This window comes from Manis javanica, chromosome 1, assembly GCF_040802235.1.
Source record: "Manis javanica isolate MJ-LG chromosome 1, MJ_LKY, whole genome shotgun sequence".
Lineage (NCBI taxonomy): Eukaryota > Metazoa > Chordata > Mammalia > Pholidota > Manidae > Manis > Manis javanica.
Genome location: NC_133156.1, coordinates 159,097,574 through 159,118,953, shown reverse-complemented (window position 1 = coordinate 159,118,953; position 21,380 = coordinate 159,097,574). Strand labels below are relative to the sequence as shown.

The 21,380-nt window shown below is 39.8% G+C and overlaps 2 protein-coding genes across 8 annotated transcripts in view; both read left to right on the top strand.

Annotated features, from left to right (window-relative positions):
• The window catches only part of IL1RL1 (interleukin 1 receptor like 1), a 33,735-nt gene extending 22,231 nt beyond the window's left edge, over window positions 1-11,504 (top strand). For all 3 annotated transcript variants that reach the window (XM_017653564.3, XM_073239163.1, XM_037019918.2), the window contains 3 exons: window positions 1,891-2,037; window positions 3,048-3,215; window positions 6,088-11,504. In XM_017653564.3, the coding sequence (XP_017509053.3) occupies window positions 1,891-2,037; window positions 3,048-3,215; window positions 6,088-6,473 (701 nt within the window). In that variant the 3' untranslated portion in view covers window positions 6,474-11,504. The remainder of the gene's footprint in view (window positions 1-1,890; window positions 2,038-3,047; window positions 3,216-6,087) is intronic.
• A 321-nt stretch (window positions 11,505-11,825) lies between these two features.
• IL18R1 (interleukin 18 receptor 1) overlaps window positions 11,826-21,380 on the top strand; it is a 36,885-nt gene continuing 27,330 nt past the window's right edge. For 3 of the 5 annotated variants that reach the window (XM_073239135.1, XM_037020044.2, XM_037020042.2), the window contains exons 1-2: window positions 11,826-12,603; window positions 18,994-19,058. In XM_073239135.1, the coding sequence (XP_073095236.1) occupies window positions 19,001-19,058 (58 nt within the window). In that variant the 5' untranslated portion in view covers window positions 11,826-12,603; window positions 18,994-19,000. Of the gene's footprint in view, window positions 12,604-13,080; window positions 13,167-18,993; window positions 19,059-21,380 lie in introns of those variants that run through there. The other 2 variants (XM_037020043.2, XM_017653573.3) reach the window with 2 other exon arrangements.

The window sequence follows — 21,380 nt, the reverse complement described above, 5'->3', positions numbered from 1 at the left end:
TAGTTGATACTCATAATCATGATAGTATACATTATTCATCATTTTTCTGTGTACTGGGAACCATCTAATTAATTCCCACTTAATTTCTCATTTATTTTATCAATAGTCCATGAAAAAGAGACTGCTACTATTATCCAATTTTACAGATGAGGCACTTGAGACAAAAAGAGGTTGAATAACTTGCCAAGTATTAGGTGCTTTGTCACTGCACACAAGAATTATTTGTGTATTCATTAAGTCATTAACATTTAGAAAGATATTGAACTTCAACTTCCTTTAATGTATTGGATTAACTTCTTTCCTCCTGGTGGAAGCAGCCAGGTACTTGCAAGGTCACATCACCACATTCTCCATGTAACATATGTAGATTCCTGATGTGCTTCCAGAAAGGATCTCTGGAAAGAGTGAACTGGAAAGGGATCCTATAGAGATGATTTACTTAGAGAATATTTGTCATTTAAACTGATGAGCCTTATGATGAATATGAATTTCTGTCCACAGTAAGCTCTCTGCCAGTTTTCAGTCTTTGAGTCACTTCACCTTGATCTTGCTTGGTTTCATAGTTCTGGGCACTCAGGTTGCTGATTAGCTATCGGATGGATTTGCAAATATGGGCTAGTGATTTTTCTATGGCAAAACTGAGACCTCTCCATACTTCAAGGCTTCAGGTGAAAATAAAAAGATCTATATAATGAAATCTCACTTGAGTTTCCTCTCACTTTCATCTTTAGTGGGATTCTTTTTAAGATAGGATAGTTAACAATTCTAAAGAGGGAAATAAACTTTAAACAGCCCCAAATATTACTAATGAGCACAGTTTTTATGTTCAATTTGCACATTTCTGTTGCAAGACTGAAGATGAGGACCGTTTTGCATATATATGTATTTATATTCATATGTATTGTGAAGCAATGAATAGAGGACAAAGTTCAATGATGGTGAAATCAAGTTCGCCATAAGAGAAGGAAAGGTTCATTCAGCACCTGGAACCCAGGAATTCGGACTTCTCCATCAAATACGCTTTAGAGACTTACGTGGATCTCATTTCTTCCCTGCTTTCCTATGCCACCAGCCTCAATGGAGTAAGTCCCCAAGACTGCTATTCTTTCTCCTTAATGCCCCCAATACCAGGTTTGTCCATTTCTGACTCATTATTATGCCAGTCTGAACCCTCCTCATTGCTCACTCCAGGTACTGCAGAAATTTCCAGTCTCATTCTACTCTGAGTGCCTGCAGTCACTTTCCACAGAAACACACCTTGCAATACCATCAGATTAATCTTACTTGAAAACTGCTTTGATTGTGAACACCCACTCAACACCTTTTAGTGGCTCCCATGACATTCCAAACACAGGCTAACCTAGTCCCAACCCACTTTTCCTACCATATATCTTCCACTGATTTCCTAGATTGGATTGTCCTAGTTCCTCAGAAAACACCCTCTCATCTCTGCCTTTGGGCTCACACATCCTCTCTTGCCAGAATTACATTTTCCTTTTTATAGCTATCTGAATTGTACCCCTTCTTTGGGGGCCTCCTCCTACAGGAAGCACTCATTGCCTAGTCCAGCATGGAGTGAATGCTCCTTTTAAAAACCTCTGCCAGTTAAAGTTATGCTTTTGCCTCTTCTCTCAGTTCAGTTTACATGCTTCTCTATGCCTCTTATGCTTTGAGGATCTCCTCCAGTGCCTAGCCTGGTGCCTTGCAGGGGAGGAGCTCCACAAACATCCATTTACTGATTCTTGAAGCAGCCATGAAAATTCCAAGTGGGCATCTCTTGTATGAACCTCCTATATTCCCAATGGAAGCCAGCATCCATGCATCTGTATATTTTACCTTTTTTCAGTAATCATAATGATTGTTTTTGTCCTCCCTCTATCTTTTGAACAGTTGATCGTCAAAGCAACTACTACATACTTGCAGGATTTAGCATATTGTTAATGCTAATCAATGTCCTGGTGATATTTTTAAAAGTGTTCTGGATCGAGGTTATTCTGCTCTGGAGAGACATAGCTAGACCTTACAAGACTAGAAATGGTAAGTGGCAAGTTTCAAGTTTTGCTCCAGAGAAAAGGTCCCATAATGGCTGTTGGGTTACTTGTCTATTGATCTCTTAATAACTGTGCTACTAAACCCAGATTCCCTTTTGCTTGATAACATGTCACCAGAAGAATCTTTTCTAGTCCACTGAAAGGCCACTCTCTGTCCCTGTTGCTCCTCATGGTTCTGAGATTCATCTCAACAGCTCAAATTTCCTCCCCAATAGGGCTGCTGCTTCTACTAAATCCCCAATTACAAAATCTGCCTTAAGCACACAAGGGTTTAAACATTTGGGAAATGTATACTGGCAAACTTTATGGAATTTAAAATATTAACAAAATGGTTCCTGTTTTCCATATGTGAATAGGTTAGAAAGGTGCCTCAGAATGCAGGTATATTTTTCCAGAAACCATGGCCATCAAGAGTCTTACCTATCTATGCACATAAGTATACACATGAAAGGAGAAAGTCCTGCCTGCTAAGTGTGAGCACCATTCTTTCATTTAGAGGTAGACATACCTTAGATCTTCCATATAATCTACTCAACTAGTTGTTTGATTTGTGAGAAACTAAGATCCCTTTAAACATTTTCTACTCACTTGCCACTACTAGCCTTTAGCATTTTCACTTCCTCCAGGAAGGCATGGGGAAAACAAGATAAGTTTGAGACCTACCCAATGCAGCACAGGGCCCTTATTCATGACTATAAATACTTATTAATAGGTAACTGATCAAACTTGATAATATGGTTTGAACTAATCTGGGCAGGCTTTGCTTGTTCTCTGTCATTTAATCTGAGACAGTTAAAAGGAGAACTTTGGTATTAATATAGATTTCCTGGTGACATTTTGTGGCAGTAGATTGTCATCATTTTTAGGTTCTAGAATATTTTTGAGGATGGGTTAAATTCACCAACAACCATAAAACTCTGAAGAATGTCACTAAGAGTCAAATGAGACTTATTCAGAAGAAAGTAATAAAGCTGTATTTCTTGTTTTCACTTTCAGATGGAAAGATTTATGATGCTTATGTTATCTATCCAAGGAACTACAAAAATAGTCCAGAGGTGGCCAGTTCTGTGGAATCCTTTGTTCACCAGATTCTGCCTGATGTTCTTGAAAATAAGTGTGGCTATAACTTGTGCATTTATGGGAGAGATCTGCTACCTGGAGAAGGTAAAACTCTCAACACGTATCAGGGAGGGAAATTCATATTCATCAGAAGGCTAAGAGATAGGTGGTCTTACCCCTGAACTGGATAAGGAATTTCAGTCATTTAAGACCAGAGCTCTGAAATATATCCTCAGGAGACCCTTTGTTCCCCCTGCCGCCATTGCCACCCTGATCACGAGGTGTCAGTGTCAGTGACTTGAAGGTACGTAAGGCATCCTTGATATGTGGACTTAGCAGCACATCCCCCTGACTTTACTTCCCATGTCCACACTGGGATAACTCTGAAATTTCTTAATTCTCTCTGGAAGATCTGAAAACAAGAGAATTTTGTTCTAATATCCAGAGGTATTGGCTAAAATATTTGAAAGAAGTCAGAGAGTCTTCATGATTTTCCTTGTATTGGTGAAACATTTGCCAATTTATATTCTCACAAGAACAAGTAGAGATGTGCCTTCTGTTTCTTAATTTTCCTAATTGACTCTGTGTGCTTTGACACTGTGTTACAATCCCAGCACTTCCCTCCATATTTATGTCAAGTACCTGTGAACCCTCCTTGCAACCCTTCCCGAATTCCTCAGAAACATCCACTGAGAAAAAACAGTTTAGGGAGCAGAGATCCTGTCAGCAATTGGATAATGTGCCCTGTCTGCACAGGAAAACAAGGGTTTTTTATGAGAAAAAGGAAGAGGGACAATTACATGACTTGAATGGAAGAGGGGAAAGAGAAAAGGAACCTTTGTCTGGCACTACCAGGCTGAGCTGTTTTATTTATACTTTATTTGACTCATCTATTGGTGTTATCAATGCAACTATCCCTGATATGCATTACTCTACCTTCACAAAGTCCACACTGTTTTTATGATCCAGACATCAGTTGGCTTAATGAGCAAATGCTTGTAAAGCAGTTGCTATTTCTAGTCCAGTTTAAAAGGTCCTTTTGCCCATTTCAAAAGCTCATTAGTTAGAAAGGAAAATGGAGCTTCAAGATGGAGTTCTTTCGTGTCCAGAAATTTTGTACGATTCTACAAAAACAAACTGGGATATTAAAGAGACAGGGGCATTAAGAGAACAAGTCCAATAAAGTTAATATTAGTAGACTGTGAACTTAAACCAACGCGTCTACTAGAAATAGGGATTTGGTGCCTGTAGATGTAAAGGTACACACAACAGGGGAATTTGGTTTATTCTGGACTATTTGGGTCACATTGATCCCCTAGAGACATAAAGTGTATAATTAAGGAAAATGTAATCCAAGTTGTCTCCAAGGAACCTATTTTTCCTCCAGCTCCCCGTCTGGCTACCCCTGCAGGTAGGGAATAATGAGTCATGGTGCTCAAATGCTTTTCCCGCAAGGAGCTGCAGGGACTCCAGCTGTCTATAATCTTGCTCCATGTGCTATGTCTGGCGGTAGGCTCGTCATCTCTTCTTTCTCAGGTCTGTCAATCTCATTTCTAGCCACTCCTCTTCCAGGTGAATGTGAACACCAGCTCACGGATGCAAGAGCCTGGTTGCCTTTATAATGCTGTTTTTCCTTTGGAAAAAATTCCCACTTCCCCTCCCTCCAATATGTCCTCTGACCTTACCTCAACTAAGTAAAATAAAACTAACAAAACAACCCCAGTCTTTACTTTTCCCTTAGAAAAAGTCTGTGACTGACCCATGCAGTGCATTTCTTCCCATGCTTCTGTTTGCTCCTTCAAATTGACCGCAACGCCCTCCATCTGTCCAAATTGGCCCTGGGCGGCTGTTCATTATGGAATCCATCCTGCCCTTGCCCTCTGCTCCATGCTGGGTCTGGCCAACAGGAGGCACCTCCCCTGGGGCTGCCGGAGTAGCTGTGCTGCTCTCTCCTGGAGCATGGGCTCCTGCTAGTCCATCTTCCTCAAGTTTACCCTCCTTGGCCTCCATAACTGCTTTCTCCTGTCACACCTGGAGGATGGTACTGGCTCCGATAGTACCAGTTGTGAGGGTCTACACCACGTATCATCAATTCCCCTTGGCTGTGCCCACATCTTTTATAAACTGTCCTTTCATTGAACTCCTTTTAGTCAGTCCTTTTAAGTGTGCTGAGTTTTCTGTTAGGATTCTGGCTGACCAGGTCTCTATCTGGCACCATTTAACATGCATTTCCTTATTTCAGACTATGGGAACTGGCCGTCTATTAGCCACCATACTTTAAGAATATCTTGAGTTGTTTGGTTCATGGTTGTGCTTCCTGATGCATGCAGTTACCTCCTTGCAGTGAGAACTGGGTGTTTTACATTTCTTTCCAAGTTCACCAGAAGTTATCTGACATCAGCAGGGAGTTGATGCTCCATACACACTGACCTGATAAGGGGATCCAGTCTTCCTTAAGATTTTTCTAGACTGGATCAAATCAGCTTCTAAAACAGAGATAATTGGGGGTGGTGGGTGGGTGTTAAGTGGGTCCAGGGTTTCCCTAAAGACTTTAGTCTAGAAAATCAAAGGTTCTTGAGTCTGCACTCTGTAATATAAGAGGCAAAATTCTAAGCCCCTTTAAAACATGTAAACTAATATTCTAAGAGGACAATATGTCGATAATGGATCTGAATTCTAAGTCTTCAGCTAATTACTTCTACATTCCCATATAACTGCCTAGACCCGTTTTAGTTAGGACTGATCTACCTGGGAGGAAAGACGCCTTGGGGCTGATCTCACTGGAACATGGTAAGAGGAACACAGTGGCCTCTCTATCCCAGCACATTCCCATTTTTATGAATAAGTGAATCCATCTGTATCAGAAGCTCACACCAGATTATAAAAATAACAATTTCTAAAAATTCAGAGCATTTATGATCAAAGCACTAGAATTAAAAATGCAACAGGAAATCATACCCATGTCTTTCATTCCTAGATGCAGTCACTGCTGTGGAAGCCAACATACAAAAGAGCAGGCGGCACATTTTCATCCTGACTCCTGAGATCATGCACAGCAAGGAGTTTGCCTATGAACAGGAGATCGCCTTGCACAGCGCCCTCATCCAGAATGACTCCAAGGTGATTCTCATTGAAATAGAGGCTCCCAGCGGGCCCAACAGGCTGCAGTTTGGAGAGCTCCAAGATTCCCTAAAGCATATTGTGAAAGTGCAGGGCACCATCAAGTGGAGGGAAGACCATGTGGCCAGCAAACAGTCCCTGAATTCCAAATTCTGGAAGCAAGTGAGGTACCACATGCCTGTGGCAAACAAACTTACTGGAAAAACTTCTGGTTTGGCTTCTCTGAGCACCCAGGGGCAGTAGCACTTGTTTGATGTGCTAATGAACCAAATTTGGTGGCTCCCAGCAACATCTGGGTGGATTGCTCCCCAGTACCAGATACTGGGAATTGAGATGTAAGACGCAGGAATGTCAAGGGTATTCAGGCCTCAAGTTTCATTCAATAATTTCTCTTCCGTTTCCCTGATTCTGGGTGGATGCAGAATGCCTGTAATTTTTTATCCTGCATCCCCTTCTGTCCACCCCACATTTCCTTCCGTCTCTCCCTTGTTGATCGCTCTCTACTGGCTTGGGATCTTTTCACTATGCTTTTTCCCTTTCTTTCTTTCGCTTGTTCTTTCTCTCCTCTTTCTTCATCTGTATTCTACATTTTGAACATCAAACTAAAAATTTAAGGGTTAAATTTTCATGAAATCTTGAAGAACACTCAGATTCTCTCAAGTAAATCTTATTCCCAACATGTCACAATTTATTGTATTTGATTGGAATGGAGGCAAGTTTTATCATCTGGATATATCGCTGGTTGGAGTTCCTTACCCAACTGCCAGTACAATTGAAAATCTTTTTAGTTCTGAAATTTCTTTCATACATTTTTATTCTCTTGAGGAGTACATATTTCTCACTATAAAAGTTGTAGAAGAACAGAAAGTATGAAAGGAGAAAATAATAAAAATTCATAAATCCATCATCCTGAGCATTTTTAAATTCTAAGCATTTTGGTAAATTTGTATTTTTAAGAAATTTTAATTCATGCTTAAGCATACTGTTTATATAGCTAATATTACACAGTGTATAATTTTTATTTTTTCTGCTTAATATCATGATAAAAGCACTTGCTATGTCATTTAAGTTTTAATATTTAAAAATAGTCACGGTGTTCTAGTTCATGGTTGTGCTACAAATGACATGCTCAGCTAGTTATGGATGGATATTTAAGTTGTTTCCAACTTAGTCATCATTATAAATAATTCTGCAATGACCATATCAGTACATCTCCATTTTTTTTTTAACTTGAGAAACTTTGTTGTAATATCTCTATGAAATTAGTAGGGCATTTTGACAGAACTGTTCTAGGAAAACTGAAGTTAGTTTGCATAGTCAAAGCCATGCCCATTAGTTTCGTGAAGGAGTTCATGGAGCTCTCATGGGCCACAGAGCCCAACAGTGGATCCCAGGCTAGGGCAGGGTGTCCCCTCAGCCTGGGAGTCCTGTCAGAGCACACATTTTGCAAGTGGATAGAGATTCTCCCCTCAGCTGAGCTGCTTGATAAAGTATATAATTTCATATTTAACTGCAAAAGAGAATTTCACTTCCATCAGACCTTTGACAGGGATCCCGTATTATCTTGAAATAACTGTCTTTCAACGAATACTTTACAGAATCTTGTCTGGAAAGTAATGGTATTTTTGGAAGTTTGCCTAAAGGGTCTGTAGTTACCCATCCATCCACACACCCTATAATCCCTGGCTTAAAGTTGCCAGATAAAATACAAGACATCAGTTAAGCTGAATCCATAGAATGAAATTTCATCTGAAACTGATCAGGAATTAAAATTTGACTGGGTATGTTGTATTTTTATTTGCTAAATCTGGTTATTACTCTGGTAGATTATTATGCTTTCATTTGGTGACATCTGATTTTACTGAATTACTAAACAATTAGCCAATGAAAAGGATGCAGTATAGCCGATTGGTGAACATCATCAAATTTGGAATCAACAAGTCATCCTCTGCTATCAACCAGCTATGTGACCATGAGCAAGTTACTTCTCTAAAACTTAGTTACCCTAAGAAAAAGGAGAAAAATCATACCAAACTCTTCCTATTTCTGTGCTAATCAAGTGAAAAAGGAAGGAGAAGGAAAAGTCAATACAATGGCCTTAGTTCTATGCCACTTCACTGTTTCTTGTAATGTGGATGATACCCCATGTCCTCTCTCGACGAGGGCCTCTAAAGCACAAATTCCCTCTAGTCTCACTCTCAGGAATAGATGTGCTTTTATTCCTGCTTCCCCACCCACTTAGAATGACAGATGTGTTTTTAATTTATGACACAGGGAATTCTGAAACTGATTTTATTCCCCTTTTTATATTAGCTACTTGAAAGTGTGGACCCAAATTTGGGATCTCTGTACAGCAAGCAGCTTGCTATCATGGCAAGGCATAGAATAATCTCTTCTCTGGCTCCATAATAACTGAGTTTTCAATTTGCTCTATATTTCTGATTTTGAAATATGTTTTGCCGTCTATATTATACGGTCCTTTGCAAGTATTTAACATTTATATTTTCTGAACGTGTGCTGAGTATTCTGGAGTCGGGTGGGGAGAGGAAGGGAGATACACAGGTGAGTAAGGTACACACACTCCTTACTTATAAGGGGCTAGAGTTCACTGGGGGTTCTTGGAAAGAAACACTTTCAAGAACCCACACAAGGCTGACCTTGGGGGAAATTCTGACATTATTAAACTCACTTCTCCAGCACCCTTCTACCCAAACTTAGACACTACCTACCAAGTTACCTGAGCTCTCTGGCCTCAGTTTCTGCAACTGAAAAATAGGAAGATGGAGAAGAGTGCTGTGGGCTCTCTCAGCTCCTAACAGCCTGTGGTTCCAAGCTGCACAATCACAGAGAGGTCAGGCATGGCCAGACCACCTGGCTTCTCATACCAGCAGCACCACTACCTGCTCTGTTTCTTCTTCTGAACAGTGAGAGTGATACATGCTTCACCACAGCACAGTGTGAATAAAATGAATTCAGCCAAAACTTGTTGGGTGTCTACCACAGGGTGGTGAAAATTCCTGTGAATTATAAAAACACGAAGTTATTTTCAGTTGAGTCAAATTCACCTACAATACAATGTAAATATGAAAGAAATATTTCCATCATCCCAGAAATTTCCCTCCTGTCATTTCCCAAACAATCCCTCTTCTTCAGAGGCCAACAATGGTCTGATTCTATTTCCAAGGATTAGTGTGGTCAGATCCTAGAATTCACATTTAAAAAGTCAGACAGCATTGTGACTTGCTACTTCCAAACAACATAACATTTTTGTGATTCATCCATGTTTGGTGTGTGTCAGTAGTTGTTTCTTTGTGTTATTGAGTCATACTCCACCATTTGGTTGGACAACAGTCTGTTTAACCATTTCCCTGTTGATGGACATATGGATTATTTCCTGCTTTATAGCTATTATGGATACGGCCTCTGGTGAACATGTTTTTCTTTTGGTTCACTATCTAGGAGTGGTCATAAGTATATATATATATACATATATGTGTATATGTATATATATATATATATATATATGAACGTTTAAAGAAATTGACAAATTGTTTTTGCAAACTAATTGTACTACTTTACATTCCCTCCAGTTTTATATGAGATTTCTGTTGTTTCATCTCCTCCCAATGATTGGTATTGGCATTCTTTTTATTTTTTATTTTAATGGGTGTTAAATGAATCTCAGTGTGATTTTCATTTGCAGTTTCCTTATGATTTATGAAGTTGAGCTTTTTCCAAGCTCTATTTGATTATTTGTATGTCAGTCAGTGAAAGTAAAATCTTGCACATTTTTAGATTGTGTTGTTTCTCTTCATATTGTTGATGTGTAGAAATTACTTATGTATTCTGGATACAAGTTCCTTTTCACATAGATACAAGATGAGAATTTTCCCAGGCTTACCTCTTCATTCTTAAAAATTTTAAGACATTCAATTTATTAAATTTTCTTACATGATTAGTGTTATTTGTGTCATAGGCTTTTTTTTTTTTTGCCTACCCCAGGGTCATAGAGATATTCTCCTACATATTTTTATGAAATGTTTATTATTTAGCTTTTACATTTAGGTCAGTGGCCCACCATGAGTTAATATTTGTATATAAAATGGGGTAAGGGTCAGGGGTCTTTCTTTTTTTTCCATAGAAATATTCAGTTGTTCCAGAAACATTTGTGAAAGATTTTTCTTTCCCCATTGAACTGATATAGTCAAAATCAATAGACTATATGTGTGGGTATTCTACCCTCCATTATTTTCCATTTATATGCTCATGCAAATACTACATTGTCAAGACTATTATCACCTTATTGTAAACCTTCAAGTAGGCATAAGTCCTCTAACTTTGTTCTTTTTTCAAGATTGTTCTATTCCAGATCATTTGCATTTTCACATAAGTTTTATAAATAGTTTCTCAATTTCTTTGAAAATTCTTCCAGAGAATTAGATTGGGATGGTATGAAATATATAACCTATATATTTCATATACTTAGACTCCGTTACTTAGAGCCCAAAAATGTATAGACTCTATAAACTCTGTATTTTGTGGAGAAGACACCTCTTAACAATGAGTCTTCTAAGCCATAAACATGGCATATCCCTCCATTTATTTAGGACTTTAATTTCTCTCAGCAATATTTTGTAGTTTTCATAGTAGATATCTTGTACATCTTTCAAACGGTTTATACTTTGGTATTTGATTTTTTTAATGCTGTTGTAAATGGTATTTTTAATAAATTTCCATTACTCATATATAGAATTACACTGGATTTTTGTATATCGACCTTGTATTCCATGATCTTGCTAATTAACACTGTTTCCAGTATTTTTTGTAGATTGCAAAGGGTGATCTACAAAAAATTATATCCTCTGTCAAAACCAGTAGTTTCGTTTCTTCCTTTCCAATCTTTATGTTTTCTATTTTTATTTCTTTACTTATTAAGAATGATTGTCCTAGGTGAGAGCTGACACCCTTATCTTGCTCCCCATCTTAGGAAAAAGCAGTGTTTCACTATTAATTACGAAGTTACCCGTGGGTTTCTTATAGATGCCTTTTATCAGATTAAGAATGTTCCTTTCTATTTTGTTTTCTGAATGTTATTACTCAAGAGAGAATCTTCAGTTCTTGAATATGTTGAATTCAAAACGTTGAATTTTGTCATATACTTCTTTTATTGTATTGAATGAGATAATTGTATGAACTTTCTCTTTTATTGGGTGATGAATTATTTTGACTGGGTATAAAGAATGAAAATCATTCTCATTAAGCCCTTTTCCTGTCAGCCACGGATTTCAGGCTTCACTTTTGCTTGAAAGCCCCAACCACCGACCAGGCTAAAAATCTATCCTGAGTCCGACCGCACTAGAAAAGTTGAGAAACATATCTTTCTCTTTGGCCTCCTTTCCTCTCTAAACAATTGAAAACCTCATTTCAGCACCTCTGCGCCCTCTCTGTTACTCCCAAAGCGAAGTCCCCAGGCTAAGCCCAGGGTCACCTGACACTGCATGCTCCGGGCGGTGACCTCCCCCTGCCTCTGGTTCACGTCAGGTTGCCGTCCTGTGTCTTCGGGACTCTCTTCCTTGGCCTCTTTCCTGTCCCGCAGTCCCTTCCCTTTACGGGCAGGTGTCGCCCGTCTGCCTGGCGCAGGTCCCTGGCCTCCCCAGCTCCCTTCCTACCGCGTGCGGCCTGAAGGGTGCGTAGGAGAAGCACAGGGCACCACCTCCAGGCCCTGCAGCTCGCCGGGCCACCGCCCACCGCCCCCCGTCCCCCGTCCCAGCCGAGAGCCCCCGGGAAGCGCGATTGTCGCGGAGACCGCAGCTGTACTCGGGGCCGGGGCCCCTGCCAGGCTTCCCAGCTGCGTGCCGAGAACCCCGCGGTCACCCGCTGGGCGCCCGGGTGCAGGAGCGGCGCCGCCCTGGGCGCATCCCCCCACCCGGAGGACGCCCCCCCACCGAGAAGCACCTCCAGAGCGGGAGCAATCCCGCGAAGGAACATCCCAGGCTGCACGCGGCAGGAGCAGCGCCCCTCTTGGAGCAGCGCCCCTCTTGGAGCAGCCCGGGCTGGAGCACCCCCGCAGAGGAACACCCTCGGGCCCGGGGTAGCGTCCCACCTGGAGCCTAGCCGAGTGTCGGGGCCAGCGGCTGCCAGATGCTTTTTCTGTCTTACTTTCTGTTCCTTTTTGTTTTTTTCAGCTTTTTCTAGTTGCCTAATCTTAATCACACTTGCGGCTTCCCTCTGCGCTGTCTTGTTTCACAGTGTTAGGGAGGCAGCAGCTCGCTGTTTCTCACCTGCCTTCTGAACCGCCCAGGCCATCCCGTCGCCACCAGTGTGAACGAGGGGCCGCTGCCCCGCCCCAGCCCAGGGACACCCCTTTGTGCAGGTAAGGACGGGTTCCCGTGCCACCTGCACCCCTCCCCGCTGCCCTCTGCAACCCAGCCTTGGAGACAGATTCTGAACGCAAAAGCAATTAACTGTGTACGCCATTATGCTTACAGATCCTCCTTCACTTGGGATGGGGTTACAACCCGATAAACCCATGTGAATTGAAAATATCCCAAGTTGAAAATGTATTTAATACATCTAACCTTCTGAAAATTAGAGTTTAGCCTAGTCTAAATCATGCTCAAAGCACTTCCATTGGCCTACAGTTAGGCAAAATCATTCAACACATGCCAATTTTATAATAAAATGTTGAATATCTCATGTAATTTATTGAATACTGTACTGAAAAGGAAAAACCGAATGGTTATCTGGGTAGAGAAAGGTTGTCAGCGTATGAGTTATTGACCTCTCTGTGGCTGACTGCAGCTTGCTGTCCTGCCCCGCATTGCAACAGGGTGTCACATGCCTGTCACTAGCCTGGGAAAAGATCAAATTCAAAACCCAAAATACAGTTTCTCCTAAAAGGAGAGTGCGTCCACACCATCATAAAGCTGAAAAATCGTAAGTCCAACCATTATAAATCGGGGACTGTCTATATGTATCTGTGTATATGTAATTTTACATTTTTAGTATGTATGTGTGTGTGTGTGTGGACACCCACACGTAAATAACTGGTGAGACAGTATCATCAGCTTACCCTGATACTACAGTTTTAGAGGTTAAAACATTCTCAGTTTTTTTCCTGGAAAAGTGAGAATAGCTAAAGTAAGTGATATTTTCCATTTATTAAGCACTTACTTTCTATCTGGCACTGTGTAGAAACTTTTAGATTAATTATTTTCACCCAACCCTACAGGTCAAATGAAGTAGGCACTGCATGCTTAATAAAAGGAAGAGAACCAAAGTACAGAGAGGTTTAGTAATTTATCTAAAGGCAGTCAGCTACTCAGTGGTAGATCCCAGATTCACACCTAAATGTTCTTGAGAATAAAACCATTGTCTTTAATCTGCAATCCTTACAGGAGTTAGAATCCCCAGCCAGTCACATGGACGTTATCAGGACAAGCACAGTCAGATATAGACACCTGAGATTATTGCATTCATCTCACCCTTTCCCTTGGTGCATTCTTGGGACCTCAGCACACACCCATGTAATGCTACGTGGTACTATGCACTTCTCAATCCAAGGGCCTTGGATGGGCTGGGAGGGTGTAAATTTGGAGGAACTGGGTTTGTGCATGTTTTGAGACAACTGTGACCCTCACCTTCCAGCACAAATACACACACAGAGGCTAAGAACACCTGGTCTGGGAACACAGTGGAAGGGAAGGTGCCTTCCTCAGGGAACTCACCAGTGAGTGGGAATGAATCTAGGAGTAACAGGACACCTTGGGGCTGGACTGCCCAGAGGCTGTTTGGGGCAGCAGCGACTGGAGAGCTTCCTTGAGGAGGCTACCGTCTGCCAAGTTGCAAGGACTGGAGGAACATGGCAGCTGGAAGAAGTCGGGAGGATGCTGGGGGAAAGCATAAGGATGGGGACAGGCATTTGTGGGGCAAGAACTGTGAGATGGGATTGGTTCTTCTGGTTTTGCAGATGAGAACAAATTATTTTGTCCTTAGAGCAGAAGTGTGTGTGCATGTTATGTCCCAGATCACTTTTCTTTCTTTGCATTTGGTGGATTTATCATCTCAAATGCTGAGGAAAACATGATGCGTTCAACACTGTAGAGAAAGAATTGTGTTCGAGAAATCACTAGTGTTACTGTTTTCACAAGGCAGCTTACCTTAGGAGGCACTTATTTACATGTCTGCTAGTACCAGTGATTACACTGAGGCATAGACACCTATGTATGTGAGTCAGTGGAATTTCCTACAGTCTGGACTTGACCAGTTTTCCAGGTTGAGGTTCAGGTTCCTTCTCAGAAAGAACTTTGAAGGGCCTAACAGCTGTGGGTTTTAGTGAATTATTTTTTCCAGAGAAGGGTCAATTTGCTCAGAGTGGGGTCTGTCAACAGGGCAGTTGAGCAGAATCAAGGGCTCAGGAGATGACCATTCACACACTCTGGAGGGCCTTGGGCTGCATTTCCTGGTGGGTGGGGGGCAGAGGGGATGGTTAGCTTGTATCTTGCCCTCACCTTAGTCACACAAGATTTGGAAGAGAGCCTTTTTAATTTAGAGAAAACTTCATGTCATTGGGTGATTTAGGGGGGAAGTTTGTGAGTCTTCTCGTGTGTGTGTGTGTGTGTGTGTGTGTGTGTGTACATGCATATGTATGCACAGATATTTAATTCAGCTTAAATATTAAGCATTATTATTAAACATATATTTAGGATATATTAAATTTACTTCTTAAATATTATTATTATTAAGTATATGTATATAAGGTTTATAAAATTTACTTTTAAGTATACAAAACGTCCTCTAAGTCAGTGTCTCCCTACCTTGTCTGCATATTAGAATCACCTGGAAGATTTTTAGACATCAGGTTGCCCAGGCTGTACTCCACATGTCTCGGTGAAACCCATTTTTTTTAAGCTCCAGGTCAGAATGAGCACCCTAGATTTCACATGAGTTATTAAGGCATACTTTTCAAGATATCATGATTTAAGAAGTATTACTCAGATAGAACAATGGATCAATGATCATATAAGACTCCAAACTGTATATACTTTATGAATGTAAAGCATTCACAATAATTTGGAAAATAACAAACAAGCAAGCAGAAATAAAATCATAGTATGTCAGTTAGAGGTAACTGCTATGAATAGAAAAAGTGAGATGGCGGAATAGAATGGTGTGTGTGTATATGTGTGGGAAAGAGTATGTATGTACACATGTTTATGTGTATTTGCACTAGAGCAACGATGTGTGTTAGATTTTTTCATAAAGTGCTCAGGGAAGATCTGTATTTACAACTATCAATAGACTGCACAGGAGGTATAGGAATATTTAATTAATGGTAGAGAAATAATTAGTAGCTATTTGAGAAACATAAGTTGCTAAATTCTATTCTCATACCAAAAAAATAATTGTTAATGGATGAAAAAGTTAAATGTAAAAAAAAATTAATTCATAAAAATGAGGAAAATATAGATAAGCATCTGTTGGACCACTGAGAGGAAAGGAATGCTCTAAATGTAAAAGTAATGGAAAAATCACAAGACAAAAGAATGATAGGTTTGTCACATGTTAACACATCAGCAGAGGAGTTAAAAGGTAAAGCAAACAAATTGGAAAAAACACTAAACATCTAAGAATTGGACAGAGGCATAAAAAGATAGTTCATAATCATGCAAGTAAAATAACTACTTGATTATTATTTTGCCTCTTTTCTACCAATAGAAATGCAGATTTGAGAAACCATGAGATACCATTTGACCAATGTTAGTATTGATTAGACCTAAAGAATGAGGAGAGAATGCTGTATGCTTGTGTGGGTGTGGTAGAAGGATGTTATCTTGCACATTTAAGGGAGTATGAATGATTACACTTCTGGAATGCAGTTTGGCAGTATGCATGTATCATGTTGAAAATGCACTCTTTGACTCAGATTGAATACCATGAAGTAGCACCAAGAAAATAATAAGGAATGTGGATAAGTAGTAAGTAATAATAGCTAATATTTAAGTGATATTGATTATTCACCAGCACTTTGAAGTAGTAACCCATGTGGCCTTCACATCAACTCTGGGAGGTGGATTGTTACTCCCTGTCATGGGTAAAGAAACTGAGGCACGGAGAAGGCAAGTGACTTGCCAATGTTACTTACCTGATACAGAGCAGAAAGGGAATTTGAATCCAGTCAGTATGGCATCAGAGGCCTTGCTCCATAAATGGATTCATACTGCCTTGCACAAGATGGTCATGGGGTTAATCTATAATAAAATACATCTTAAGAAGGAATATTATGTGGCCCTTAAAATGTTGTTAACAAAGAGATTTTTGTGACGTAAGAAAATGTCCATTTATTCAATGGAAAATACAGGATCCAAAATTATTTAAATGTCATCTTAATTATTTGAAAATATTTAGAAAAGCTGTAAGAAACATGCTGAAGCATTATGCACATTGAGATTTGTTTTCTTTTTGATCTTTGTTTTATAAATGTCCTATAATGGGCATATATTACTTTAGGAATTGAAAACATTTAAAAGAAAGGAAGAAAGGGAAGAAGAAAGAAATTTCAAAATTATGAAAAGGCAAAACATAATGATACCAATATCAAACATAACACTGAAAGAACCTCCAAATTTCCCCACTGCAAGGAATTTAATATTTATGCCCTCCTACATGTATTTTGTTAATTCTTATTAGTATTATAATAAATCTACGACAGTTCTCAGAATAGCTTTTCTTTGGGAAATGAGTTCCATTATTTAATATCTTAATCTTTTGAATCCATAATGAGCACATTACAAATTATATATTCAAACACACATACATGCACAGAGCAGTTCAAACATCAGCTAATTTTTATATTGGGATCTTAACATGTTTCAATTCATATTGAAACGCAGTTAACTCATCAGAATGCTGAATTGTCTCATAACTACTTTATCTCTTAGTAGACTTGAAAACTTTAAAACCCCAAAACCAACAGAACCATAGTGTCCTTTACAAGGCTGTGTCAACTTTAACCAGAGGAAACAACATTTTTCATTCTAGAGCTAAGAGAATAGAGTTAATAATAAGATGGTGTTATGTGTGGGCATGGGGCTGATTTCAAAGCATAGAAATCTTCTAATTTAGTTATGAATAGTTGGTACTTTCCATATATACACATCCCTTTTGTCTTTACATTACTGATGATTATCACTTAGAAATTACATCAAAGGCTTGGTGATATTATTCATAAGGAGTGATGTAAATGATTTGACAGCTTAGCCATTAAACATCATCCAGAATTTGGGCATCAACAGTCCTTTTTATTTAGTATGGGGGAAGCAGTGGCAGCTGGTGAGAGAATTATTTGGGGACGAGAGGCTGCTGTGCATCCAGGAAGACTTCACAAACATTAGCTTGTTTACTCAGTAATTTGGGATTGAGGCCTTCTGAATGCCTCCATTCTGGTAATGAGCAAATAGGCTCTGAGACTTTTAAGTAAAGGGCCCAAGGCTGCACTGCTTGCTGTGGCTCAAGCTGAAATGCCACCCCAGGTTTGTATGTCCTTGGGCCATCGTGCTGTGCTCCCTCCACTCGGGGGGCTGGGAGGTGTGTGGTCTGCAAGGAATACTGGATTTTTTGTAAAATCTTCCGACTTGGTGTGTGAGCCCACTGCACCTTTCCCCTGTTCTGCCCTCTAAACTTGTCATTAGTAGGACAACAGATGGGTTGGAGTAGGAACAAAATTCAACACAGATTTGACTTCACTGAGTCAATGTAGATTAGGCCTTTGGAGTGTAGGAAACCCGCTCTTTGTCTCTCCATTACTCCAAAAATATGACATTTGAGCATTTGAGTGTGGACATGTGCACACATGTGCACACATTTCTTCTGGGTGTTGTATGGACTTTAGTGATTCAGTGGTAAACAAAATGAATTTAGTTTCTAACTTATGGAGAACTTAGTTCTGAAGAAGGAAGATAGATATTTAAAATTCCAGGATCCAAAATTATTTAAATGTCATCTTAATTATTTGAAAATATTTAGAAAAGCTGTAAGAAACATGCCGAAGCATTATGCACATTGAGATTTGTTTTCTTTTTGATCTTTGTTTTATAAATGTCCTATAATGGGCATATATTACTTTAGGAATTGAAAACATTTAAAAGAAAGGAAGAAAGGGAAGAAGAAAGAAATTCCAAAATTATGAAAAGGCAAAACATAATGATACCAATATCAAACATAACACTGAAAGAACCTCCAAATTTCCACACTGCAAGGAATTTAATATTTATGCCCTCATGATGAGCATTTTGGTGTGATAAAAGAAAGAAGTGCGCGCGCGCGCGCACACACACACATACACACACACACACACACACACACACACACACACACACACACACACACACTTCTACTTGGGCAGATCTGCCATACATGTCTCAGGATGGCACAGACTGTCTACTTACAGGATTGTAGCTTTTCTGGAAATACTCTTGCCCTTGACTTTGACCTTAGAGGTAAGATTTAGTAGAGCAGGCCTGAAATACAAAAGGTTGTATTAGAGAATTGCATCACAGGGAATTTCTTTTGGGGGCTAAAATTCATTGCCTTGAAATTTTATTAATTCTACCTGGCTGAACATTCTGAAAACAATTGGTGACTATATTAAGGGATATGAAAATTTACTGGACTGATTTTTTAAAAGTCTGTGTGCTGGAAGATTTTTTTTTCAACCTCTTTCATAAGAAAGTTTTGGCTGACCCTGTCTTATGCTGTTTTCCAGAGAAACCATGCACCACAGAGGGCTGCCCTTGACACTTTTGATACTTATGTTTATAAACACCTCAGGTGAGTAATTATGATCTTTCATAAACATACTTCATTGGTAATCTGAAGGGAATATCAAGGTTTTCCTTTTTGTATGTGGAAGTGGCTACCGAAGAGGCTGAATTTATTAAAATTTGTGATTAAAAATTTTACTTTAGAAAGCTGTCAACCATTTGGTGTCCCTGGTGTAGAGAATAAAAGATTCACAGGAATGGGATCAAGCAAAGAATCATCTGGGTTTGCTGAGGAGGACAAGATTTAGCTATCTAGCCTGAGGGCAGGATGTAAGGACTTGATAAATTATATTTACCTGAGATGAAAACCTGCATTATGTTATTTGACACCAGAAAAGTCATGGCTGTCTTATGATTGATTTTTAGAAAGTGTTACACGTATTATTTTCTTCCTCAAATGAAGACAAAAATCATCTCAATATTTAAATACTGAAGAAAGTGAGTAGGAATACTTTACAGGTCTTAAAGAAAATACTACTTAGATGGAATATATAAGAATGAGTCTGCTTAACCTAGGGAAGACGGTTGGTTTTATAGCAGGTATCAAAGGACAGTTTTAATTTATGAGGGATGATGACTTGGAGGGTTTTATTGAAATGAATTCTGAGGCCTTATTGGGATTCTTTGGAGAAGAGTTCCATGATTTATTAGCAAGGTTCTCTTTAGGCTTTGGAGGAGAAAGTGAAAGCATATTGGTTTGTCTTAATGTATTATCTCGAGAGGGACGCACATGAACCCATTTCCCCTACTTTGATAACTACTGCTAAAGAACTAGCAGAGTTAAGGTATTGATGCTTTCAAATTATTCAGTCCCAATATTGGGGTACATTTGCTTAAGTGGATCCATGTTCTGTTGAGATCCACACATGCAGTACTTCCCAGGTATTACAGCAAGGAAGTGGTTCCACTCTGCTGGACATGGAATGATCTTCCAGAAACTGCTGAGCAGGAAAGCAGAGTGCCAGAAGGTGGCCTCACGGGTCCCTCACTATCAGACGCGCATCAACAACCTCGCTCCCAGGTTACCATGAAAAGGGTACAGCTTGTTCTGTAAGGCTGCCAATTCCCCAGCTCTCTGTCCTTTCAGGTATTTGAACCCTGCATGAAGGGTTCACTCCAGGGAGACAGGACAAATTCTATGTGGAGGATTCATTTAACTTCTTTGAAGTTAGATGACAACATCCTTTTATTGTCCATATACCAAATCAATTCCAAACACGGAGCTCATTCCAAAGAGGATAAGTTCTTGACCCAGCTGATCCTTATGTTCTGTTCATGTAAGAATGAGAATGCTTCTGGGCCATCCCTACACCTTGAATGCCGCTCATTTCTCCAGTCAGAAATCGTTTCTAATCAATGAAGCCTGGTTAGATACCTGAAGTCAGCCCTCCACCCCTGGACGTTATGTGTTCCAGGTTAGGTTTCCTCAAAGGATAACCACTCACAAAGAGGAAGAGGTGCACACGTCCATCACAACACAGGCAAGGGTGTTTATAGAAGCTTTTTAAAGACTGGATTAAACCAGAAATAACCCAAATGTTCAACACCCAGTAGAATGGATAAAAAATCATCAAATACTAGCACAGTCGGGTGCTTTGTAATTATAAACAAAAAGAACAAGTCACTGCTGCATGCAGCTATGTGGATGGATGCCTATCACAGACACAATGATGTACAGAAGATCCAGGCACAAAAGAGCACATGTTGTATGATTTGTACCCTTTGTTGTATGTGTATAAAATCTCTAGACCAGGAAAATAAATTAAGGTGCTGATGACCTACCATCCTTTGGGGAGTCAGTTAAATCTAACACCTACATTGGACACTCATATCATGCCCTCCACGGAGTAGAGGAATTTAAGTAGATTCAGCAATCATCAAACACAAGGTTGATGCTCATTATCTCCTGTGCTTTGAGGTAGATTTGACATCCATATTTTCAGAGGATTCTTCTACCCTTTGAGCCACTTGCCCTTTACATTCTGGTTAACAACACTGAATTAAAAGAAACTGTAACTCTAGTGAAAGCCTTTGCTCCATGCCCTCGGGGAAATGCACTACTAGATTTAAGGATTCGCCTTCTCAAAATGCATTTCAATGGCCCCTAAAGTGACTGGAGGACAGGATATGGCAAAGGTCCAGCAATGCTGACTGTGACCTATCAGAAGTGCAAAAGGAGAGGAACAATGACCTTCTGTGACTGAAAGGATGAGATTAATTCCCAAAACCAGAGTATCTGGGTTAGTTGAGAAAGAGGGAGGGAGAGAGAGAGCTCAAAGAGGGGAAGGGACAGATACCCAGATCTGGAGTGAAATTGTCTTCTTCGACT